The sequence below is a fragment of the Mustelus asterias genome, chromosome 21 (assembly GCF_964213995.1).
Source record: "Mustelus asterias chromosome 21, sMusAst1.hap1.1, whole genome shotgun sequence".
NCBI classification, from domain to species: domain Eukaryota; kingdom Metazoa; phylum Chordata; class Chondrichthyes; order Carcharhiniformes; family Triakidae; genus Mustelus; species Mustelus asterias.
Window position 1 is genome coordinate 63,320,682 of NC_135821.1, and position 27,174 is coordinate 63,347,855.

Below are 27,174 nucleotides of genomic sequence, written 5' to 3' on the forward strand. Positions count from 1 at the left end.
CTCCCTTTTGATTACCTCCTCTAATTCCTGGCTGGTATCTGAACCTCAGCCCTCTCTTCCCCGAAACCTGTGAGAAATGTCATTCTCTGAATAGTCTCGCCAGAACAACCACACTTTGCCCAGAGAGGAAAAACCTGTCTATTCTTGTGTGCAGGCTAATTTGCCTTTTCAAAGGCCCGGAATTTTTGGAGTATTCTGTTGAGGTTTTTGGAAACTGTGCGCTTTCCCTGTTACACATTGTGTTATGTACTGGAGCTCAGGCTCCTAAAGGCAGCATTCAGAACTGTTTGGACTCTTTTGTCCATCATCATCCTTTCAACCTTGTGTTTTATTCTTATCTCAATACCCATCCAGCTCCTCTTCAATAAAGTAGGTTGACTTAATAGAACATAGAACATTACAGCGCAGAACAGGCCCTTCGGCCCACGATGTTGCACCGACCAGTTAAAAAAAAACTGTGACCCTCCAACCTAAACCAATTTCTTTTCGTCCATGAACCTATCTACAGATCTCTTAAACGCCCCCAAACTAGGCGCATTTACTACTGATGCTGGCAGGGCATTCCAATCCCTCACCACCCTCTGGGTAAAGAACCTACCCCTGACATCGGTTCTATAACTACCCCCCCTCAATTTAAAGCCATGCCCCCTCGTGCTGGATTTCTCCATCAGAGGAAAAAGGCTATCACTATCCACCCTATCTAAACCTCTAATCATCTTATATGTTTCAATAAGATCCCCTCTTAGCCGCCGCCTTTCCAGCGAAAACAATCCCAAATCCCTCAGCCTCTCCTCATAGGATCTCCCCTCCATACCAGGCAACATCCTGGTAAACCTCCTCTGCACCCTCTCCAAAGCCTCCACATCCTTCCTGTAATGTGGGGACCAGAACTGCACACAGTACTCCAAGTGCGGCCGCACCAGAGTTGTGTACAGTTGCAACATAACGCTACGACTCCTAAATTCAATCCCCCTACCAATAAACGCCAAGACACCATATGCCTTCTTAACAACCTTATCTACTTGATTCCCAACTTTCAGGGATCTATGCACACATACACCTAGATCCCTCTGCTCCTCCACACTATTCAAAGTCCTCCCGTTAGCCCTATACTCAACACATCTGTTATTCCTACCAAAGTGAATTACCTCACACTTCTCCGCATTAAACTCCATCCGCCACCTCTCGGCCCAACTTTGCAACCTGTCTAAGTCTTCCTGCAAACTACGACACCCTTCCTCACTGTCTACCACACCACCGACTTTGGTGTCATCAGCAAATTTGCTAATCCACCCAACTATACCCTCATCCAGATCATTAATAAATATTACAAACAGCAGTGGCCCCAAAACAGATCCCTGAGGTACACCACTTGTAACCGCACTCCATGATGAATATTTACTATCAACCACCACCCTCTGTTTCCTATCCGCTAGCCAATTCCTGATCCAATTTCCTAGATCACCCCCAATCCCATACATCTGCATTTTCTGCAGAAGCCTACCATGGTGAACCTTATCAAACGCCTTACTAAAATCCATATATACCACGTCCACTGCCTTGCCCCCATCCACCTCCTTGGTCACTTTCTCAAAAAACTCAATAAGGTTAGTAAGGCACGACCTACCTGCCACAAAACCATGCTGACTATCACCTATCAATTCATTACTCTCCAAATAACTATAAATCCTATCCCTTATAATTTTTTCCAACATCTTGCCGACAACAGAAGTGAGACTCACCGGTCTATAATTCCCGGGGAAGTCTCTGTTCCCCTTCTTAAACAATGGGACAACATTCGCTAACCTCCAATCTTCTGGTACTATACCAGAGGCCAACGACGACCTGAAGATCAGAGCCAGAGGCTCTGCAATCACTTCTCTTGCCTCCCAGAGAATCCTTGGATAAATCCCATCCGGACCAGGGGATTTATCTATTTTCAGGAAACAGGAAGGAAACAGGAAGGAAACAGGACTTGAAACAGGAAGCTCAATGATGAGACTCTCAACATGATGTCTGAAGATTTGGGCTAAACCAAAGTTTCCGAGGAATTTTGCACTGTCAGAGATGCCACCTTTCAGATAAAATGTTAACCCAAGGTTCTGTCTGTTCACTGTATAAACTAAGGGGGGGGGGGGTTAGATAATTACATGTACAAATATCCTACATTTGCTGTTGGTTTATGGAATTCTTAATACATTGTTTATTTGTTTAGTATCTATATTTTATTTGTTTTGTACCTATCCTCATGGTGAAGTGGTCAAGACAATGAATTTGAGTTGCAATGGGGTCTCCTCAAGTAGCTTCACATCCGTCAGAGTCCATTCCTCATCATTACTGGTTGCCCCGAGTGACTCACCTTCCTGTGGTTGGGAAGGGACTGGGTTCAAGAGTCACTCCAGGACTTGAGGGGCAAGGAAGTAGCAATCAACTGGCTTGATTTCTTTAATTACACTACCCCTTTGAAGGAGTTTAGTTAATTTGTTTACCTGTTCATCAGTACTTGAAGAAGTATAAGTGACACTTCTCTTCCAAATGAGTTGGTTATTTGTTTATTTTTATTTCATAGAATCATGGAATCCCTACAGTGCAGAAAGAGGCCATTCAGCCCATCGAGCCAACACCAATAACAATCCCACCCAGGCACTATCCCCGTAATCCCATGTAGCCCCTGCTAATCTCCCTGACACTTCCCTCTGGCTCTTTTGGCAATTACAATACATCTGTGTCCTCTGGTTCCAGAACCTTGCAACAGTGGAAATGTCTTACTCTTGCTGAAAACCTCCATCCTCATTTGTGGCTGGGATTCTCCGGTGCTGCTGAAAGTGATTGGAGTTTTGGCTGGAATGCCAAATTCTCCATTCTCACTTGCAATGGGGCAGCCACGGATGAGATCAGAGAATCCTGCCATCTGTCAAAACCCTTTGTAATTTTAACATTAAATTTTCCCTTAATCTTATCTGCTCTAAGTTGGTCATGCTTACCTGGCTGGGCCTACTTGTGACCATGATGTGGCGATGCCGGCATTGGACTGGGGTAAACATGGTAAGAAGTCCCACAACACCAGGTTAAAATCTCTTTAACCTGTGCTTAACCCTCTCTCCACTCACATTGTCTGTACCTTTAAAACTTGATTACCTGTAAAGACTCGCATTCCAACCATTATTTTGTAAATTGAGTTTGTGACTTTATATGCCCTGTTTGTGAACTGAAATCCCACTCACCTGATGAAGGAGCAGTGCTCCGAAAGCTCGTGGCTTGTGCTACCAAATAAACCTGTTGGACTTTAACCTGGTGTTGTAGGACTTTCTACTTGTGACTCCAGATGCACACTCGATGGCTGACTAACAAGCCTCGCAGTTCAAGGGTAATGAGGGATGGGCAAAAAACGTTCATCTTGTCAGAGACACCCATATCCCATGAACCAATAGAGAAACTCTATGATTCACATCAATTTGTCTTCACAGGAACATCTGGCAAGACTACTTAATGCCACCAGATTATCAAGACTGTTGTAGACTAAGAGCAGATCTCAACATCGATCTGGGCCATTTGCCTTTTAAATGAAGGAACCTCTGTCAAAGCCATTTATCAAGCAGGAGACCACTTGCTTGAAGAATGAGCACGAAGGCAAAGTTCGTCAAAGAGTGAGGATTATCAAGAGAAGAGTATTCAAATCCTGCGGGGATGGACAGGGTGAGAAACTGTTCCTTCTCAAGAGTACATCAAGAATGAGAGGGCACAGGTTCAAAGTATTGGACAAAAGGAGTAGAAGTGATGTGAGGAATAATGTTTTCACCCAGATGGTGGTTGAAGTCTGGAGCAAACTTCCTGACAGGGTGATGAAGATAGGTTCAATCAAGGTGTTCAAAAGGGAATTTGACTGCTATCTGAAAAATAGAAATTGTGCGAGGATATGGGGATAAGGCAGGGGAGCGGGACTAGGTAGAATGTTTTTTTCAGAGAACCAGTGCAGACTCGATGGGCCGAATGGTCTCCTACACTGTAAAAATTCAATGATTTTGTTGATCTTGTGTTTTTTTTTCAAACAGGCTCTGAACTATAGAAGGAAGGGGAAGCTGATTGAGGGTGGGGAGGGGGGGCGGGGGGGGGGCAGGGGGGGTGGAGGGAGGGGGGGAGGGGGATGTGTTTCAGGGGGCAGGGCAAGTTCCTGGGAAAGGCTGAGCCAGAATACAAAATTGGGAGTGACAAGATTGAGTTTTAACGCAGCAAGGAGCGGGCAGGATGGTGTCACTGGGGCCCACAGAGGGTCATTAGATGAAATCGCCTTGTAGCATCAATTACAGAAACAAAAAAATATCAGCATAAAGAAAAAGGTTCAAGTGCAGAGACAAAGTGGACATTTACTTTGAACTAAGGGGAGGTCTAAGAAACCTACCATGCAATTTATAATTCTTACCTTGCTAGGGCGTGGGTTAATTTTTCCCTGGTCCTTTGGCGTGCATTTCTGTAAAGCAAAATATATATATATATTAAAGTTTTGGAGCTGTTTCACAGTGAATGACACAAGTAGCTGTCAAGTGGGCAGTGAGCGTTGAAATTGAGGGTGTGTTGATCGCATGCATACTCAAAGAATTAGTTCAGATGTCAAGACTAATTCTTCTCCCAGACAATTGAGTACATGCAAAAAATAAAAAGAATATCCATTACTTTGCAGTAATAAACTGCATCCACATTCCACAGAGCCTCACTGAGGGTTAAACCTTTGAAGTTAAACGTGCCTGAAGTGATTAGTTAATTACACAATATAATGGGAAGTAGGAGTGGCTGAGATCCTGCTTGGAGATAAACATCTTACTCAGCACAGTGAGCGAGATGGCAAAATTAGCCAGAATTCAAAATAAAGATTAAAAAGATAAACCAAGACTCCTGCTCCTGATTACAATCAAATGACTCCTGTCAGAATGTGCACAGAGGAGGATGTCACAGGGACGACAGGATTAAGCTCAATGCTGATAGGTTTCATAGACAAATAACCTGTCAAAACTTTGTCTAGGTGGATACCTGAAGAACGGACACTTAGATGTGATATGAGAAGGTAGCCATCACTTATAAAGTGATCATCTGTCAAGAGTTAACGTCTGAGATTACATTAAAGGGGACGGAGCAGACTCGATGGGCCGAATGGCCTATTTCTGCTCCTATGTCTTATGACACTGACCCTATACACTCTCCCCTGACTTTTTCCTTTGAAAAGCTCGTAAATCTCTCAAAATAAACATTATTTGAATAGCCACTTAAAAACAATCATCCTCTTAAAAGCTCAGCAATCTGTCAAAATAAACAAGCACACGTTATCCTTTACAAACCCTCCTGAGCTGAATCTACAAGAGCCCTTGAGCACACCCAGAAGCTCAGCCATCCGACAAAGCTTTCAAACAGTGAAACAGATGGCTGAGCTAAACTTCAAAGAGACATTTAAAGCAATGGGGCCATCTCATGCACTCAGAACTAAATTTCAATATTCTACAATGCATAATAACACTTTATCCAGTGAATAATGTACAATGTATCATAGAATCATAGAAACCCTACAGCACAGAAAGAGGCCATTTGGCCCATCGGGTCTGCACCGACCACAATCCCACCCAGGCCCTACCCCCATATTCCTACATATTTACCCACTAATCATTCTAACCTATGCATCTCAGGACACTAAGGGCAATTTTTAGCATGGCCAATCAACCTAACCCACACATCTTTGGACTGTGGGAGGAAACCGGAGCACCCGGAGGAAACCCACGCAGACATGAGGAGAATGTGCAAACTCCACACAGACAGTGACCCAAGCCGGGAATCGAACCCAGGTCCCTGGAACTCTGAAGCAACAGTGCTAACCACAGTGCTACTGTGCCGCCCACCACAGTGCTACCGTGCCGTCCATGGTATGGTATAGCATATCCTAATACATCTGTAAAAGTTTCCACTTTGCATTTTTAAAGTATGCTTGACACACTTCAGCCCTGTGTTGGGACAGGAAAATCCAGCCCTTGGGAGTTGGGACGCGGGGAACCAGTGGAGTAGCAGCTGATGGAGTGGCATGGGATTGGTAAAATGGGTGTGATTTGGCTTATGTCAAAACATCTTGAGAAAAAATTGGACCTCAGACTGAAAATGGAACAATGTAATTTTCTTTGTTCTTTTCCCCGGAAGGGTAGGGGGTTTTTGTTCAGTTGGGCAGCATGGTCGGTGCAAGCTTAGAAGGCCGAATCGCATTTTCCTGTGCTGTAATTTTCTTTGATATTTGTTCTTAACCATGGAACAGTTTCAAAATAATTCCCCTCTTTTCTTCTATTTCAATTCCTACTTCTCTCCATCTTTCGTGGTTAGCGCTGCTGCCCCACAGCGCCATGGACCTGGGCTCGATTCCCGGCTTGGGTCACTGTCTGTGTGGAGTCTGCACATTCTCCCCGAGCCTGTGTGGGGTTCCTCCGGGTGCTCCGGTTTCCTTCCACAGTCCGAAAGACATGCTGGACATGCTAAATTCTCCCTCAGTGTACCCAAATAGGCACCAGAGTGTGGCAACTAGGGGATCTTCATAGTAACTTCATTGCAGTGTTAATGTAAGCCTATTTGTGACACTAAGAAATAAACTTAAAAAAAACTCTTTCCCTGAAAGTGCCGAATGAAATTTTCAATTTTGATGGGGAGTGGTCTAGGCGGTAGCTGATGGGTCGAACCCTTGGCCAATCCTGATTGTGGACTAAGCAGTAGCTGATGGGTCAAACCCTTGGCCAATCCTGATTGTGGACTAAGCAGTAGCTGATGGGCCTAGACCCTTGGCCAATCCTGATTGTGGTCTAGGCAGTAGCTGATGGGTCGAACCCTTGGCCAATTCTGATTGTGGACAAGGCAGTAGCTGATGGGTCTACATCCTTGGCCAATCTGATTGCGGATGGCATTCTGAGATGACTCTGTACAGATGGAGTGCTGCAGAATTGTAAGGTCTCCTTTGTTTTTTTTTTCTGTGTTTATTGAACAATGTCAAACCCAATGAAGCCATTTTATGGGGCAAAACCCACCCACATTCTGTCAGTTTGTCTGCATTTTCCTGGAACTGATTTTGGTTCTGCTCTTGGAGTGCAATAGTTTAGCTTCGCAGAAATCCAGCTCCACAACAAGAGTGGTTTAGTGACATATTTTCCAACATTTGCAGACCTACATTCCACTAAACCTGTACTTCGAGAGCAAAGATTTGAACATGGATACCGAAAGGGACATACACGCAATATGTGCAAACAGGCACCTCACGGTAGTATTTAACTGTTGGAAACTTTACTCTGATTTGATGCACCTCACCAGACCTTAAAAACAACATTTTCATGAAGTGTTTGGGAAAATTTGCATTGCCTATGATGGGAAATCATAGAATCCCTGCAGTGCAGAAGGAGGCCATTTGGCCCATCAAGTTTGCACCGATTCTCTGACAGAGCATCTTACTCAGGCCCTATCTCTGCAACCCCATGTATTTATCCCACTAATTCCCTCTAACCTACACATTTTGGGACACTAATGGACAATTTAGCATGGCCAATCAACCTAACTTGCACATCTTTGGAGTGTGGGAGGAAACCAGAGCACTCAGAGAAACCCCACGCAGATATGGGGAGAATGTGCAGATTCTGCACAGACAGTGACCCAACCGGGCATCGAACCCAGGTCCCTGGAGCTGTGAGGCAGCAGTGCTAACCATTGGGCCACCACGCTTCCCATTGAAATAATCGTGCATCTTAAACACGATGAGGTTTGGTACAAATGAAAGATTTCATGCCCTTTCTGGTGATGTGTTTTAACGGCTTCAACCCACTGAGTCAGAAAAACGGACATCATTCAACGAGTCCCCAGACTACATATGTTACTTTGCTCATTGAGATGCCAGCTCCTACAGGGATATAGGTGTCGCAGGAAGAAGCCAACCTCACCCCCTCATCCATGTAGCTACTCTTTCTTTGGAACGAGTATCAGAAGGTTATTTGGTATTGGGTGGCATCATAACCAGTCTAACCCTGTTCTTACCTGATGCCCACATTCATGTGATTTCCAAGAGCACTGACAAGATAGCCCAGGAAGCTCTGGTCAACTCCTGGCTGCCTGTTCAGAGAATCTAGGGTAATTATGGAGCTCTATTGCCATTCCAATTGGTTGACATTAGCCCAAACACGGGAGGTACGTTGGCACAGTGGTTAGCACTGCTGCCTCACAGCGCCAGGGAGCCGGGTTCAATTCCAGCCTCGGTCACTGTCTGTGTAGAGTTTGCACATTCTCCCTGTGTCTGTGTGGGTTTCCTCCGGTTTCCTCCCACACTCCAAAGATGTGCGGGTTGGGTTGATTGGCCATGCAAAATTGCTCCTTAGTGTCAGGGGATTAGCAGGGTAAATACATGGGGTTACAGGGATAGGGCCTAGGTGGGATTGTTGTCGGTGCAAGCATGATAGGCCGAACAGCCTCCTTCTGCAGTGTAGGGATCCTATGATTCTATACACTGAGCCGGGAACTTGGTCTTTATGGGTCACTGCACCAAAAGATTGCAAACTAGGAAATGCATCAACGTTAGTTCTCCAAGATTATACTGAAGTCTCCAAGAATTGGAGATTGACCTGTCGATTACTGATCCTGAAGAAATATCATCAAACTGTTAACAAAACTGTGTTTCCTCCCCATCATTCTTTGAAACTTTCATTTACTAGATACAAAAATCTCGGAGGTGGGAAAAAGAGCTGTTAGATTGAAGTTGAGAATCATCCAAACAGGTAGAGAAAGAGTCCATTCACTTCTCAATCAGTGTGGGAAGCCAGGAAGCTACAAGGACGGCGGTATCGGAGCAGGAGAGTGGAATTGGGCTAATCAACAATGGGAGGCCATGTGATTCAACTATAGGGAATACATTCATCGAAAGTTAGCGACGCTTTGTAATATGCTTTGTTTCTTCTTTGAAGGAGGGGGTGCTCCCCAGACACCTGATACACCTCTTTGACTAAAGATTGATAGCAAACCAAGGGCAAATGTGGGCAGACCAGTCTCCCAGTGAGTACTGACCTTACCAATAGATACAATTTATTGATACAATGGCATGGGATCCAATTAACAGTATTGAGGCATTCAGACTAGAAGGATCGGGTCAAGCATGAGTAAGTTGCTGTTTCAGAGTTAGCGATAAAAGCTAACAGTGTGCCCTAAGAGTATGTGCTATGACCTAGTTCATAGAATCCCTACAGTGCAGAAAAGGCCATTCTGCCCATCGAGTCTGCATTGACTCTCTGACAGAGTATCTTACCCAGGCCTTCTTCCCCCGCCCTATTCCCACAACTCCACACACTTCCCATGGCTAATCCATCTAATCTACACATCTTGGGACACTAAGGGTCAATTTAGCATGGCCAATCCACCTAATCCGCACATATTTGGACTATGGGAGGAAACCGGAGTACCCGGAGGATACCAACGCAGACATGGGGAGAACATGCAAACTCCGCACAGACAGTTCTCCACATCCATGAGTAATTTTGGTATGGACACAAAGGACTGACATCAAAAATGGCTGAAGATATCAAAGTAGAGGGCACAACAAATGTGAGGGTGGTAAAGGTTAGAAATGGGAGTCGGCAGATTATTAGGAAAATGCATGGAACCCCTGCATGGTGACCAGGAATGGGAATTGTCGGGAATAAAAAAGGAGGGGGGAGGGGGAAGAAAGTGTAAACATTCTGCTCACCAGTGCATCTGGAAAAGCCGTGATCCTTCTTGGTTTCTCATTGGCGATTGTACTCTGCTCTAAATTCGAAGGTAAGGAGATTCTGCGAAATTTCCTGCCACTATCTGAAAGATTAGAGCCAGTCATCAGCCTGTCCGAGATGCTGGAGTGCAAACTGGGCCTTCTGCCATCCATTGAATCCCCTTCAAACATGCCAGCAAGGAAAGTTGACGTTGGGAGCAGGTCAGTGGCCATCGTTGTTCTGCCAGCATCCTCAAGGGACAAACTTCTGTACATAAGATTTGGCGACATGGTTGATGGACTTACTGGACTCGCAGGTGTTGATTTCAGGTGACGATCCAATGACCTGGTGGAGAAAGATTCAGAGGGTTTTTTATAATTGGAGTACAACAGGCTGTTGTTAAGTCGAGACCACCTACTCTCTGAATCTTTGTTTGTTGAATTTGTGTTGAACTCTAGCTTGGACTTTCCTTGAAGACTCGATTGGAAGACGATGCTGCTCTCTGCTGAAGCACGTTGGACAGCAATTCTGGGCTTATCCGCCAGCTGCATCTTCATCATCTCCAGAGGGGTGAGAATTTCTCTTCTCTGGGTATTTGAGAAATCTATTCGAGGGGCTGGTGAAACCGGCTGGGAGGGGAGGCTTGGCAAAGGTCTCTCACTGAGGGACAGAGTGCTCGACAGCTGCTGTGATGTCTCAGTGCTTGACAACAAAGGTAGAGGATTCTTGTGAGTGCTTTGATCCTCTTCTATTGGAGGCAAGGTGCAAAAAGGAGAGGAGATGGAATGTGCCCTCTGGCTTCTCTCGCTTTTGTTACGACTCAAGAGCATGGGACTTTCCAAGTTACGAATGGCATCCACAAACCCATCTATTTCCAATAGACCATCAGGGTCGTCCGAGACATTTGTGGGACAATTCTCTCTCTGATTTTGGATGGAGCTGTCAGGGGTAGACAAGTCCTTCTGCAGAATAAGGCTTCCAGATGGTTGGGGCTCACCACTTCCCTCTTGTCCTGTCTTCTCAGATGTATTCCTGAATGTCTGCTCTTGGAACTCTGCATTGGTGATAATGGAGCTTCCAGCCTGGAAACCTTTGGGACTCTCGGTGGGATTTTGAACAGGAGCAGTTTCAGAATTGGAAGCAGGCTGTTCAGTGGTGTCTGCTTTGAAGAGATCCAAAGAGTATTTTGGAGTGTTTAGAGTGGACCCATTTTCAGGATTCCAGGGAGGAGTCCCAACCAGCCGTGATCCAGAAATTTGATCCAATTTCACCTTTGCAGGTACGCTTTCCTCACTGGCTGAAGAGTGACGGTTTTCAAACGCGAGACCATTCTGGTCAGGGTTCTGTCCATGAAGAGTATTTATCAGCTGGACACGCCCAGAGGAATCCACATTCTGCGACACATTGCCTCCACCAAGTTGAGAAACTTTGCCCGGCTGTTGCGATGAATCATTTCCAATTCTCCCGCCGTGCAGAGGTGAATTCACGGTGCTGTGGCTGCCAATGTTTTCTGCAGTGCTATTCTGTGTAGGATTGCCTGACAGGGGCCCATCACTCCTGTTTGCAACACTGCGTTCACCTGGACTGGATATTTGAGAAACTGTGTGTCTCGAATCTGCAATGCTCAGCTGCAAGGAGCTATTTGGAGATTCTGACATTCCGTTCTTGGTGTCGCTGAACCCTCCTTGACTCTGTTGCTGCATTGTGCTGTTTGTGGTGTGTGAGGAGTCAGGACTCGCTACAATCTGAGAAGATATGTGTGTGGAGAGCCACGTGGCACCTTCAGCTCCTATTTGGCTGCTGATGTTCATTGTCCCAGAGTTAACAACTCCCACTTTTCTCGTATTATCGTGGTTGCTTTCTAAGCCTCCCGCTTTCTGAAGTGGAAAACTCGCCGGATTCAGACTTGTTCTGCTGAGAAACAAAACAATTGGGAATGTGCTTTGAGAAAGTGCTGTGGCAGAGAACTTGCAGACACAAACAAACTAGGTACAATGCTTCAAAGAAAAAGAACACTTTCATTTATCGAAAGAACATTGTCAATAGGCTGGGGCTTTTTTCAATAGGAAGGAGAATGTTGGGGAGAGGTCTGATAGTAGATCTCTAATTCACTCGTGAAGAAACTTTCTACTTGTGGAGCATACAAAACTAGATATTGTAAATTTATTCGTGACTCTGTTGGTGAAACTGGATTGTGAAATGAAGGTAGGTAAGTTCAATCGAAAGCATTTCACACCCTCAATCCCCCTCAAACCCTCACACTGACCCTCAATCCCCCTCAAACTCTCACACTGACCCTCAATCCCCCTCAAACTCTCACACAGACCCTCAATCCCTCCTCAAACTCTCACACTGACCCTCAATCCCTCCTCAAACTCACACACTCACCCTCAATCCCCCTCAAACCCTCACACTCACCCTCAAACTCTCACACTGACCCTCAATCCCCCTCAAACTCACACAGTGACCCTCAATCCCCCTCAAACTCACACACTCACCCTCAATCCCCCTCAAACCCTCACACTGATCCTCAATCCCCCTCAAACTCACACACTGACCCTCAATCCCCCTCAACCCTCACACTGATCCTCAATCCCCCTCAAACTCTCACACTGACCCTCAATCCCCCTCAAACTCTCACACTGACCCTCAATCCCCCTCAAACTCACACACTGACCCTCAATCCCCCTCAAACTCTCACACTGACCCTCAATCCCCCTCAAACCCTCAGACTGACCCTCAATCCCTCCTCAAACTCACACACCGACCCTCAATCCCCCCTCAAACTGTCACAGTGACCTTCAATCCCCCTCAAACTCACACACCGACCCTCAATCCCCCCTCAAACTCACACACTGACCCTCAATCCCCCCTCAAACTGTCACACTGACCCTCAATCCCCCTCAAACTCACACACTGACCCTCAATCCCCCCATAAACTCTCACACTGACCCTCAATCCCCCTCAAACCCTCAGACTGACCCTCAATCCCCCCTCAAACTCACACACTGACCCTCAATCCCTCCTCAAACTCTCACACTGACCCTCAATCCCCCTCAAACCCACACACTGACCCTCAATCCCCCTCAAACCCACACACTGACCCTCAATCCCTCCTGAAACTCTCACACTGACCCTCAATCCTCCTCAAACTCTCACACTGACAATCAAAGGAAATAAATCACGAATCAAACGAAGGAAATAAAGGAGAGTATTAAAATAAAATCAGATGCGTACAGAGTGGCCAAAAATAGTGGAGAATTAGTGGATTGGGAAAGCTTTAAAGAAAAACAAAGAACGACTAAGAAAGCAATTAAGAAAGGAAAGATAGATTATGAAACTAAACTAGCTCAAAATATAAAAAATGATAGTAAAAGTTTTTACAAGTATATAAAAAGGAATAGAGTGGCTAGAGTGAATGTTGGACCCTTGGAAGATGAGAGGGGGGATTTAATAGTGGAAAACGAGGAAATGGCTGAGACTTTAAATAAGTCCTTTGTGTCGGTCTTCACGGTGGAAGACACAAATAGTTTGCCGAATATTAGAGATCGAGAGTTGGTGGGAGGGGAGGTCCTTAATACAATTACTGTTACTAAGGAGGTGGTGCTTGGTAGACTAATAGGACTGAAGGTAGACAAGTCCCCGGGCCCGGATGGAATGCATCCCAGGGTACTGAAAGAAATGGCTGAGGTAATAGCAGATGCGTTAGTAGTAATTTATCAAAATTCGCTGGACTCTGGGGTTGTGCCGGCTGACTGGAAAACAGCTACTGTTACGCCGCTGTTTAAAAAAGGAAGTAGACAAAAGGCGGGTAACTACAGGCCGGTTAGCTTAACGTCCGTAGTTGGGAAGATGCTAGAGTCCATTATTAAAGAGGAAATAACAGAGCACCTGAATAAGAATGGTTCGATCAAGCAGACGCAGCATGGATCCATGAAGGGAAAGTCGTGTTTGACGAATCTACTGGACTTTTATGGAGATGTCACTAGTGCGGTTGACAGAGAGGAACCGGTGGATGTGGTGTTTTTAGATTTCCAGAAGGCGTTCGATAAGGTGCCTCACAAAAGGTTGTTGCAGAAGATTGGGGTACACGGAGTTAGGGGTAAGGTGTTGGCGTGGATTGGGGATTGGCTGTCTAACAGGAAGCAGAGAGTTGGGATAAATGGGTGCTTGTCTGGTTGGCAGTTGGTGACCAGTGGCGTGCCGCAGGGATCGGTGCTGGGGCCTCAATTGTTTACCATTTACATAGATGATCTGGAGGAGGGGACTGAATGTAGGGTATTCAAGTTTGCTGATGACACGAAGGTGAGTGGGAAAGCGAATTGCGTGGAGGACGCGGAAAGTCTGCAGAGAGATTTGGATAGGCTGAGCGAGTGGGCGAGGATCTGGCAGATGGAATATAACGTTAGCAAATGTGAGGTTATCCACTTTGGAAGAAATAATAGTAAATTGGAATATTATTTAAATGGAGAAAAATTACATCGTGCGACTGTGCAGAGGGACCTGGGGGTCCTTGTGCACGAATCGCAAAAACTCAGTCTGCAGGTGCAGCAGGAGTTCAAGAAGGCGAATGGAATGTTGGCCGTTATCGCGAGGGGGATAGAATATAAAAGCAGGGAGGTCTTGCTGCAACTGTACAAGGCACTGGTGAGGCCGCAACTGGAGTACTGTGTGCAGTTTTGGTCCCCTTATTTGCGAAAGGATATATTGGCCTTGGAGGGAGTGCAGAGAAGGTTCACCAGGTTGATACCAGAGATGAGGGGTGTAGCTTATGAGGAGAGATTAAACAGATTGGGTCTGTACTCGTTGGAGTTTAGAAGGATGAGGGGTGATCTTATAGAGACATATAAGATAATGAAGGGGCTGGATAGGGTAGAGGTGGAGAGATTCTTTCCACTTAGAAGGGAAACCAGAACTAGAGGGCACAGCCTCAAAATAAGGGGGGGCCAGTTCAGAACAGAGTTGAGGGGGAACTTCTTCTCTCAGAGGGTGGTGAATCTCTGGAATTCTCTGCCCATTGAAGTGGTGGAGGCTTCCTCGTTGAATATGTTTAAATCACGGGTAGATAGTTTTCTGATCGATAAGGGAATTAGGGGTTATGGGGAGCAGGCGGGTAAGTGGAACTGATTCGCTTCAGATCAGCCATGATCTTGTTGAATGGCGGAGCAGGCTCGAAGGGCCAGATGGCCTACTCCTGCTCCTATTTCTTATGTTCTTAATCCCTCCTCAAACTCACACACTGACCCTCAATTCCCCTCAAACTCACACACTGACCCTCAATCCCCCCTCAAACTCACACACTGACCCTCAATCCCCCTCAAACTCACACACTGACCCTCAATCCCCCCTCAAACTCACACACTGACCCTCAATCCCCCCTTAAACTCACACACTGACCCTCAATCCCCCTCAAACTCACACACTGACCCTCAATCCCCCCTTAAACTCACACACTGACCCTCAATCCCCCTCAAACTCACACACTGACCCTCAATCCCCCCTTAAACTCACACACTGACCCTCAATCCCCCTCAAACTCACACACTGACCCTCAATCCCCCCTTAAACTCACATACTGACCTGCAATCCCTCTCAAACTCATGCACTGACCCTCAATCCCCCCTCACACTGACCCTCAATCCCTCCTCAAACTCACACATTGACCCTCATTTCTCCCCCCCCCCCCAAAAAACTCTCTCACAAGCTGAGACATTAAGTATTTATTATTTCCTCAAACACCCACGCAACAACTTCGAGACACACTCAGCAACTCATCAAATGCTCAGGGACATCCTCCAGAACACGGTTCTCTTTAACACGAAACAGAAACTCCCTCTGACAGGTGTATGTTTCTGTGAGTTTACTGTGACTGGAGTTTGCGGCGTACACTCCCAGTGCTGGTGTCAGGACGATGAGCAGCGAGCTCTGTGTGACACTGATACTGCCTCAGATTCCACACCCGGTAACAAAGGTCAGGTGGCAGTGAGCAAGATGATAGACAGACAGAAATGGTAGCATCAATAACACTCCAAACTCTCGAACTAGGCTGACAGAAGCAGAGTAAAACATTTACCAGAGTACAGAGCCAAAGTAAAGACTGATTTAAAAGATGATAGTTCTGGGTTGTCGAGTTTGACCTGGCTGTGTGTGTGTGTGTGTGTGTGTGTGTGTGTGTGGAGCACTCACCTTTCAGTCTGAATGTTGGGGGGTTTCTGTAGGAAGCGGCTGAAGACTGGCTCTCCCAGGCTGGGAACTGGGGAAGTTGTGATGTGTCCCCCAGGATGTTTGGAGTTCTCCGCTCTCCTCCCGTAGCCCAGGCTGATGTAATGATGACTGAACCGCCCGAGAGGCGGCTCCAGTACATTCCTCTGACATTCCTCAGCGCGTCCAATGGGAACTGACCCGGCAGGTTCTTCCTGGAGGTGTATCTGTGCCATTGGCACCTCGTGGGATTCCGCTCTCTCTGGGACTCCTGTCTGACTGGGGACTAACCCCCCCGCATCTCCTTCCCCTTCCCAACAGTCTCCCTCCTTGGTCAGAGTGATGAGAATGTCGTATTTAGTCTTTGCTCTTTTACCCTGGGGCTGCCTCCCTGGCACCTGGGGCAGTTCACAGCTGCCCCCCTCACTCTGCAGGGCAGTGAGAGATGTGGCTGGCTGTAAGTGGTCTTCAGTGGGCAGTGGGGATGTGTTTACTTTAGCTAAGCAAGTATTTAAAACTTCCTCAGCCCAGCCAGGGAGGTTGTGCTCTGCGGCAGAGATTACTGGAGAACTGGTTTGGTGTGGGCTGTCAGGAATGTTGTCACACTGACTGCTTTCAGGGTGGGTCTCTGAGAGCCTGTCAGTGTCCCAAACCCGCTTCTGACACTGCCGACCATCTCCTGACCCACTGTCGCCCTCTCCGGCTGCCCACCTGTGTGGATAGTCTCTCTGCTCTGCCCTGGCCCCAGACTCTTTGCCTCGCCTTGCTGTTGCCTTGCCGGGTAGGGTATTGAAGGGACCCAGGAGGCTGCCACCACCTTCACCCCCAAACGCACCCAAACCACCCTCCCTGCTTCTCAGGTCTGACTCCGATAGGCTGAAATAACGTTTCTGTAGAGAGAGAGAAAGAAACATAAAGAGAATTAAAAGTGGGGTTAGAATTCGCACGCTTTGTCAGCGGAGGTAATTAGTCTGTCTCAGTGTGGTGAATTTCCTGTTGATTGTCAATGGAGCTGTCAGAATCAACTTGTTAATGATCAATCCCTTTGTAGGTGTGTCACTATCCCAGTTAACCACTTCACTCCCTCTATTCACAACTTTTGGAGCATTATGTTCACCAACGACGCCCCTCCCCCCTTTCCCTGCTGTCCAAACCCTTCCGTGACCTCTCTCCTCCCTAGCCTGCCTCTTCCAGCTCTACAATCCTCAGAGATCTCTGCCCTACTTCAAATTCTGACCTCTTGCAACTTCCCAGTTTTCGTCCCCTCACGTTTTGGCAGCCGATCCCTTCAGTTGCCTGGGCCTCAAGGAATTCCCTCCCTGAAACCTCTGCCTACACCCCTCCCACCCCCCGCACCCCACCATCCCCCCAAGTCAGTATACTTCTAATCTCGAGCTCTGAAAACCGGCTCACAATCTTAGAATCCCTACAGTGCAGAAGGAGGCCAATCGGCCCATCGAGTCTGCACCAACATCAATCCCACCCAGGCCCTATCCCCATAACCCCATGCATTTACCCTAGCTAGTCCCCCCGACACTAAGGGGCAATTTAGCATGGCCAATCCACTTAACCCGCATATCTTTGGACTGTGGGAGGAAACCGAAGCACCCGGAGGAAACCCAGGCAGACACGGGGAGAATGTGCAGACTCCATCCAGACAGTGACCCAAGCCAGGAATCGAACCCGGGTCCCTGGCGCTGTGAGGAAACAGGGCTAACCACTGCACCACCATGCCGCTCAGTGTTAACTCTGTTTCTCTCTCCACAGATGCTGCCAGAACTGTTGAGCTTTTCCAGCATTTTCTGTTTTTATTTCAGATTTCCAGTATCTGCAGCATTTTGCTTCTACTGGGGTGACCTACCTCCTCACTTGTTCCAACATATAATGTGGCCCAGTGTTTGTTTGATTATGCTCCTGTGAAGTGACTTGGGGATGTTTGACTGTGAGAAGCGTACTATATAAAGTTTATTTTAAAAGTTTAAAGTTTATTTTATTAGTGTCACAAGTAGGCTTACATTAACACCGCAATGGAGTTACTGTGAAAACCCCTAGTCGCCACACTCCGGCACCTGTTCGGACACACAGAGGGAGAATTTGGCGTGGCCAATGCACCTAACCAGCACGTCTTTCAGACTGTGGGAGGAAACCGGAGGAAACCCATGCGGACACGGGGAGAACGTGCAGATTCCGCACATACTGTCATCCAAAGCTGGACACAAACCCAGGTCCCTGGCGCTGTGAGGCAGCAGTACTAACCACTGTGCCACCCTGCCACAAATTATTGTTGGGCTAGGGGAATGAGACTAATTGTACATTATGAGACTGATCTGATGCCCTGGCATTTGGAATGAAGTAAGAAGTTTAACAACACCAGGTTAAAGTCCAACAGGTTTATTTGGTAGCAAAAGCCACAAGCTTTCGGAGCACTGCTCCGAAAGCTTGTGGCTTTTGCTACCAAATAAACCTGTTGGACTTTAACCTGGTGTTGTTAAACTTCTTACTGTGTTTACGCCAGTCCAATGCCGGCATCTCCACATCATTTGGAATGAACCCACAAACAGCAAAAGGTATTCGCACATAGGGAGGTCCATACTGGTGCCTTTCTCCTTCTTACAGGGGGTAAGGCAGCCAAGTTCCAGCAGCTAATCTAGGCCAGGAGCACAGATCCATATTGGTCCTCAGGGTTTTTGGGTGACTTACGCTCCATACCCATGTGTCCATGGGCTCATTTATCTGTAGCTAGGGTGGAAGTGGGGAAACTGCTTCCACCTGTAGACACATTCAGAACCAGGGCAACAAACACAATTACATCCTGGGGTTACCATTGACCAGAAACTGAATGGACTAGCCGTATAATACTGTGGCTACGAAATATGCCAAAGACTCATAATGCTGTGGCAAGTCACTCACCTCCTGACTCCCCAAAGCCTGTCCACCATCTCCAAGACACAAGTCAGGAGTATGAAGGAATACTCTCCACTCACCAGGATGAGTGCTGTTCCATCCAGGACAAAGCAGGCCACATGATTGGCAGCCCATCAACAAACATTCACTCCCTTCACCACCAATGCTCAGTAGCAGCAGAGTGTATCGTCAATGTACCACTGGGGCCGGGGGATTCGGGGGAGACCAAGAGATTCGGGGGAAGCCCCGGTGATTCAAGGGAACATCCAGGGCGGGTGGAGGGTTCAGGGAGAAAACCAGGCCGGGTGGGGGGAGAGACCCAGACTGCGGAGAGAATCAGGTTGGGGGGAGGGGAAGACCTCGTCTGGGGGTGGGGGTGGGAAGGGGGGGAGACCTGGGGAGGGGGGGGGGGGGAGACCTGGGGAGGGGGGTGCATGAGAACAGTTCCTGGGATGAGGAACTTCAGTTGTGAAAGTTGCTTGGACAAGTTAGGACCATTTTCCTTGGAGAAGAGAAGACTGGAAGGAGATTTCAGGAAGTTATTCAAAAGTATGAGGGGTCTGGAGAAGTCGATAGGGAGGAAGTGTTCCCACTCGTGAAAGGATTGTGAACGAGGAAGCACAGATTTTAAGTGATTAGTAACAGAAGCAATAATGATATGAGGAGAATACATTTTCACACAGCGAGTGTGTTCTGGACGTAAGTTCAACTGAAGCTTTCGAAAGGGAATTAGACGGTGAGTTGAAGTGAGCGAACGCGCAGGGCTTTGGCGAGAGGGTGAGAGAGTGAAAATGAGAGTTTCTCATTTGGGCAACTGGTGCAGTGCAACTCAACTCAGGAAATTAGCTGGCGTGTTTTAAATATTTTTAGGTTTGACATGTATCAGGGTATTCCCATGTTTCCACTGGGAGGCAGAGAAATAATCAGATGTTAAAACAGAAAATGCTGGAAATACTCAACAGATCAGGCTGCATCAGCAAAGAGAGAAACAGAGTTAAACGTCGATGGTCTTTTCATTAGGTCACGGACCTGGAATATTAACTCCATTTCTCTCTCCACAGATGCTGCCAGATCCGCTGAGTTTTCTGTTTTTATTTCAGATTTCCAGCATTTTGCTTTTCAGGAATAAACCGCCTGAAAATCATGAGGCTGTTTAAGAAAGAGTGGCATTTGCTACCAAATAAACCTGTTGAACTTTAACCCTGGTGTTGTTAGACTCCTTACTAAGAAATTTGCCACAGGCTATTTCACATTCTCATAGAAAGGGAGCTATTTGTATCACACCAGCCATACTAATACTGTGGCTATGACAGCAGGAGAGAGACTGGGAATTCTGCAGCAACAAGCCACCCCCTGACTCCCCGAAGCCTGTCCATCTACATAACACAAGCCAGAGGTGTGCTGGAATTTTGATTTGATTGGATTTGATTTATTATTGTCACATGTGTTAGTATACAGTGAAAAGTATTGTTTCTTCCACGCTATACAGACAAAGCATACAGTTCATAGAGAAGGAAACGAGACGGTGCTGAATGTCGTGTTACAGTCAGAGTAGTACAGTACAGTGTAGAGAAAGATTAACTTATTGCGAGGTAGGTCCTTTCAGAAGTCTGATGGCAGCAGGGAAGAAGCTGTTCTTGAGTCGGTTAGTACGTGACCTCAGACTTTTCTATCTTTTTCCCAATGGAAGAAGTTGGAAGAGAGAATGTCCGGGGTGCGTCGGGTCCTTGATTATTCTGGCTGCTTTGCTGAGGCAGCGGGAAGTGTGGACAGAGTCAATGGATGGGAGGCTGGTTTGCATGATGGATTGGGCTACATTCACGACCTTTTGTAGTTCCTTGCGGTCTTGGGCAGAGCAGGAGCCATACCAAGCTGTGATACAACCAGAAAGAATGTTTTCTATGGTGCATCTGTAAAAGTTGGTGAGAATCGTAGCTGACATGCCAAATTTCCTTAGTCTTCTGAGAAAGTAGAGGCTTGTCTGGATCAGTGGGCTCCACCAATATTCAAGAAACTTGAAGCCCTCTAAGACAAACCAACCGGCTTGTTTGGTACCTATCCACTACATTAAACATTCAATCTCTCCACCACTAGTGTTTGCAGTGTATACCATCTACAGAGTACACGACCAATCTCACAACCCTCTGATACCTAGAAGGACAGGGGCAGCAGGCGTATGGGAGCACCAACACATCGAAGCCACTCACCATCCTGACTTGGAACCATATTACTGTTTCTTCATTGTCACTGGGTCAAAATCCTGGAACTCTCTCCTAAAGAGCGCTAGACGTGTACCTACCCAAGGTGGACTGCAGTGTCTCACCACCACCTTCTCAAGGGCAATAAGGGATGAACAATTAAACCCAATCTTTGCAACAACAACCACAACCCATAAACTGAATTTAAAAAGATCTCCTATTAACCTTCTTTGCTTTAATGATTTTTAAAAAAGTCATGTTATCTGAAGGATAAACATTGGCTCGGACTTTGCCAAGAACTCTCCTGCTAGGTTACAAATCGTGTCAGGGAATCTTTGATATCTACCTGGGAGGTTTTGTGTTTCATACTAAACACAATGCTGGCCTACCTGAATCCAACTCTGAAGTGCCAACCTAGATTATGTGCTCAAACCTTTGATTTCACTGGACATGAGTGTCATTGGTTAGGCCAGCATATTGCCCATTCCTAATTGCCCTCAAGATGGTGGTGAGCCATCTTCTTGAACCACTGCAATCCTTATGGTGTAGGTACACCCACAGTGCTGTTAGGGATGGAGATCCATGATTTTGACCCGGCGACGGTGAAGGAACATATTCCCAAGTCAGGATGATGAGTGGCTTGGAGGGGAACTTGCAGGTGGTGGCGTTCCCATGTATCTGCTGCCCTTGTCCTTCTAGATGGCAGAAATCATGGGCTTGGAAGGTGCTATCGAAGGAGCCATGGTGAGTTGCTGCAATGCGCCTTGTAGATGGTACACACGCTGGTGGAGGGAATGGATGTTGGAGGTGATGGTGCTGGATGGTGTTGAGCTTAATGTTGCTCATCAGCACCCGCCTGACGTGACTTCAACCCACAACCTTCTGAATCAGAAGCGAGAGCATCACTGCTGAGCAGGAGAATAAAATGAAACAGAAATGAAAAAGATTGTAACAGAACCTTTGTCACAAACCTTTGTGCCTTCACAAATTGTCAACGCAATCCAATTCTGAACACCAAATCTTCTCTGACTCTCACCTGTGCACTTTTCTTATAATTCATTTACAGGACGGGGTTGTCACTGGCTGGGCCAGCATTTATTACCCATCCCTAATTGCCCTCCATTTCAGAGCATTTGAAAGTCAGCCACATTCATAGAATCCCTACAGTGCAGAAGGAGGCCATTCGGCCCATTGAGCCTGCAACGACCACAATCCCATCCAGACCCTATCCCCACAACCCCACGTATTTCACCTTCTATTCCCCTGACGCTAATGGGTAATTTAGCATGGCCAATCCACTTAACGTGGGGTGGCATGGTAGCACAGTGGTTGGTACTGCTGCTTCACAGCTCCAGGGACCTGGGTTCGATTCCCGGCTTGGGTCACTGTCTGTGTGGAGTTTGCACATTCTCCTCGTGTCTGTGTGGGTTTCCTCCGGGTGCTCCAGTTTCCTCCCACAGTCCAAAGATGTGCGGGTTAGGTTGATTGTCCATGCTAAAAATTGCCCTTAGGTTGATTGTCCATGCTAAAAATTGTCCTGGGATGCGTAGGTTAGACGGATTAGTCGGTAAATATGTAGGGATATGGGGGTAGGGCCTGGGTGGGATTGTGGTCGGTGCAGACTCGATGGGCCAAATGGCTTCTTTTCTGTACTGTAGGGTTTCTATGACTCTATGATAACCCACACACCTTTGGATTGTGGGAGGAAACTGGAGCACCCGGAGGAAACCCACGCAGACACGGGCAGAACGTGCAAACTCCACACAGTCACCCGAGCCTGGAATTGAACACGGGTCCCTTGGCGCTGTGAGGCAGCAGTGATAACCACTGTGCCACCGTGCCACCTCACGCCACCGTGCTGCCCCCTGTGAATGTGGAGTCACATGTAGGCCAGACCAGGTAAGGACTGCAGATTTCCTTCCCGAAAGGACAGATGGGTTTTTACGACAATCGGCAATGGTTTCATGGTCATCAGTAGACATTTTAATTCCAGGTTTTTATCGAATTCATATTTCACCACCTGCCATGGTGGGATTTGAACCCGGGTCCCCAGATCTTGCCCAGGGTCTCTCAATTACTAGTCCAGTGACAATTTCACTACGCCACCGCCTCCCCAATGCATGACACTAGTGAAAATGTCAGGTGTTCTTCTCGCTGTGCTCTGGCCACATGGAGGGATTGCCTTCTTTTTGCATGCTGGTTCTTCAAGTACGGTAACCTGCGATGTTTGAGGGTTTGATTTTCATTAGTTTACGCATCATTTCAGAAAAACTCCAGCAAAGTTCTCAGCATAACCTCCACCTTGCGTGGGTGTGGGTGTGGACACTGTCTCATGTCACAGGAACCAAACTGTAGCTGTCAGACCTGCCCTGAGTCGTTGGATCCCATTGGGAGCAGCCAGCAAACTTTGATGTTTCAGGTTCCACTTAGTCAACTATTTCAAAACTGTACTGAAAGGAAAATTCAGCTGAGTGATAACTTGGGGGAGGTAAAATGAGATTAACGCCCGTATAGCCGGGACTGGCTCAAAGCAGGTGTTTCCAGATTACCTTGATTTTTCTCAATAGAGAGATCAGCTGCTGAAACCTACCTGCTGCCCAAGGCAAAAATGGATCAATCTGCCCTCCTTCATTAGCATTTAGTACAACCTGTCAGCAACTTGTCTCCAGGAAATTCTTTGCAATTCTGTGTTGAGCAATCTGACTGAGAAACCCTGAACACGGATGTTTTAAAGTTTAGTTTATTTATTAGTGTCACAAGCAGGCTTACATTAACACTGCAATGAAGTTACTGTGAAAATCCCCTGGTCGCTCCGGCGCCTGTTCGGAGACATTGGGGGAGAATTTAGCATGGCCAATGCATCTAACCAGCACGTCTTTCAGACTGTGGGGGGAAATTGGAGCGTCCAGAGGAAACCCATGCAGACACGGGGAGAATGTGCAGACTCCGCACAGACAGTGAACCAAGCCAGGAATCAAACCCAGGTCCCTGGCGCTGTGAGGCAGCGGTGCTAACCACTGTGCCACTGTGCTGCTTCAGGGGTGGGAGAGGTGAATTACAGCACAGGAGGAGGCCATTCGACCCTTTGCCCATGCTGCTGTTCCGCAAGAACCTCCTCCTGCCCTCTTAATGATCTCACCCTTTCTCCCTCATATGCTTATCCAAATTCCCCTTAAATACAACTGGACTGTTCCAATTAACAGTTTGATTAAAATATAAAAGAGAGGCTGATGAGAATATGGGTTTTAAAAATGAGACGCAGAGAGTTAAGCTGAACTGGCCCAGATCACTAGTTAGGTAGCAGTTGGAGAGTTCCATCCAAAGCAGGATGAGAGGAAAGAATTCAAAAATGTGTAGGTTAGGTGGATTGTAAGAAGTCTCACAACACCAGGTTAAAGTCCAACAGATCTATATGGTAGCACAAGCCACAAGCTTTCGGAGCGCTGCCCCTTCATCAGGTGAGTGGGAGTTCTGTTCATCTTAGGTGAACTGGCCATGCTAAATTGATCCTAGTATCAGGAGGATTAGCAGGGTAAATATGTGGGGTTATGGGAATAAGGCCTGGGTGGGATTGTGGTCGGTGCAGACTCGAAGGGCCAAATGGCCTCCTTCTGCACTGTAGGGATTCGACGATTCTATGAATTCAAAGAGATAATCCAAGGTTTTATTTATGAAACCAGAGGAATTAGGAATAAATTATTGTTGTTAAACAAGAGAAAGGCATGAAGTGATAAGATAATGATCAGAATTGAGGCATTTTGATAGAGTACTTGGAACTCACAGGGTACTTGGAAGTGCCTGATAAAATAGGAATGAGTCAGCATGGCTTTGTCAAGGGGAGGTCATGTCTGACAAATCTGTTAGAGTTCTTTGAAGAGGTAACAAGGAAGTTCGATAAAGGAGAACCAGAGGACGTGATTTATTTAGATTTTCAGAAGGCCCTGGACAAGGTGCCGCATAGGAGACTGTTAAATAAGTTAAGAGCCCATGGTGTTAAGGGTAAGATCCTGGCATGGATAGAGGATTGGCTGACTGGCAGAAGGCAGAGAGTGAGGGTAAAGGGGTCCTTCTCAGGATGGCAGCCGGTGACGAGTGGTGTGCCTCAGGGATCGGTGCTGGGACCACAACTTTTCACAATATATATTAACAATTTGAAGGAAGGAACTGAAGGCACTGTTGCCAAGTTTGCAGATGATACAAAGATATGTAGAGGGACAGGTAATTTTGAGGAAGCAGGAGGGCTGCAGAAGGACTTGGACAGGTTAGGAGAGTGGGCAAAGAAGTGGCAGATGGAACACAATGTGGAAAAGTGTGAGGTTACGCCCTTTGGAAGGAGGAATGGAGGCATAGACTATTTTCTAAATGGGGAAATGCTTAGGAAATCAAAAGCACAAAGGGACTTGGGAGTCCTTGTTCAAGATTCTCTTAGGGTTAACGTGCAAGTTCAGTTGGCAGTTCGGAAGGCAAATGCAATGTTAGCATTCATGTCGAGAGGGTTAGAACACAAGAGCAGGGATGTACTTCTGAGGCTGTATAAGGCTCTGGTCAGACCCCATCTAAGGGTAGGATGTGCTGGCTTTGGAAAGGGTCCAGAGGAGGTTCACAAGAATGATTCCTGGAATGAAGAGCTTGTCATATGAGGAACGGTTGAGGACTCTGGGTCTGTACTCGTTGGAGTTTAGAAGGATGAGGAGGGATCTTATTGAAACTTACAGGATACTGCGAGGCCTGGATAGAGTGGATGTGGAGAGGATGTTTCCACTGGTAGGAAAAACTAGAACCAGAGGGCACAACCTCAGACTAAAGGGACGATCTTTTAAAACAGATATGAGGAGAAATTTCTTCAGCCAGAGAGTGGTGAATCTGTGGAACTCTGCTGCAGAAGGCCGTGGAGGCCAAGTGTCTTTAAGACAGAGATAAATAGGTTCTTGATTAATTAGGGGATCAGGGGTTATGGGGAAAAGGCAGGAGAATGGGGATGAGAAAAATATCAGCCATGATTGAATGGCAGAGCAGACTCGATGGGCCGAGTGGCCTAATTCTGCTGCTATGTCTTATGGTCTTACGGTCTTAGTAAGAGAGAAATTTTTTTCACTGCTTGCTGAGTGGGTAACTGTTTGGAATGAATTTATAGGCGTTGATGAAAAGTAAAGGAGGGATGTTAGGAGGATCATTTCATATCAGATTGTCTGGACATTGGATGTCCCACAAGAAATAGCAGCGGCAGCAGAATATATCATAGTCTTTAAAAAGGAAACAGATAAATATACGACTCACAGGATTACAGGGAAAGGACGGTGAAGTGGGGCTAATTAGATAGTCTTTCAAAGAGTCAGCAAAGGCACGATGGGCCAAATGGCCTCCATTCTCTATTGTTTTATTCCATGAGAGTTCGTAACCAAAAGACACAGGTAAGAGTCAAACTCATGGTCAAAAAGAAGAAAATTCCACGTAACAAAAATCACATTTGATTTATTCAGAGACGAATGGTTTTGCTCCCGACACTTCAGTGATTCAGTTAATGAACCATCAGTGCCACCAGGTGGAGCTAATGAGCATGGTAAGGCAGCAGAGAGAATCACAGACGGCCATTTGGCCCATCATGTCTGGACTGGTTCTTAGGGAGAGCTATCCAAATTAATCCCACTCCCCCTAGCCTTTATCCATGGTCCTGAATTTTTCTTGCCCTTTCAGTATTTCCCTTTTGAAAGTTACAGCTGACTTATTTCCATGGTTCCTTTTGCAGGCATGTGTAGTCCAGATCATTAAAATTCACTGACGGTAACAATGATCCTCACCACACTGTCCGGCTCTCTTGTTTTGCAAATCACTTGAGATCTGTGTCCTCTGGTTATCACCCCTTCTGCCAATGCATTCTTTCTCCCTGTTTACCCTTCACAATTTTGAACCCTGAGATTAAAGTTCCATTGGAATAATGTGTGTGGGATTTAGGAAAAGTGCTTCGGATGACTTCAACTTTACAGAAGGTGGAAAGTGGGTAGCTGTGAGTACGGGAGTAATTCTGTAATAATTCAGGATGCTGCCTGGAAAGGAACAGCATGTTTTTAAAGTTTAAGTTTATTCATTAGTGTCGCAAGTCGGCTGACATTAACACAGCAATGAAGTTTCTGTGAAAA

The 27,174-nt window shown here is 46.6% G+C and overlaps 1 protein-coding gene across 2 annotated transcripts in view; it reads right to left on the minus strand.

Annotated features, from left to right (window-relative positions):
- Window positions 1-27,174, minus strand: part of LOC144509337 (uncharacterized) — a 122,591-nt gene that overhangs the window by 49,258 nt on the left and 46,159 nt on the right. The window contains exons 3-5 of one of the 2 annotated variants that reach the window (XM_078238015.1): window positions 15,921-16,825; window positions 9,734-11,645; window positions 4,421-4,468 (exon numbers count right to left, since the gene is read on the minus strand). In XM_078238015.1, the coding sequence (XP_078094141.1) occupies window positions 4,421-4,468; window positions 9,734-11,645; window positions 15,921-16,825 (2,865 nt within the window). Of the gene's footprint in view, window positions 1-4,420; window positions 4,469-9,733; window positions 11,649-15,920; window positions 16,826-27,174 lie in introns of both variants that reach the window. The other variant, XM_078238014.1, reaches the window with a different exon arrangement.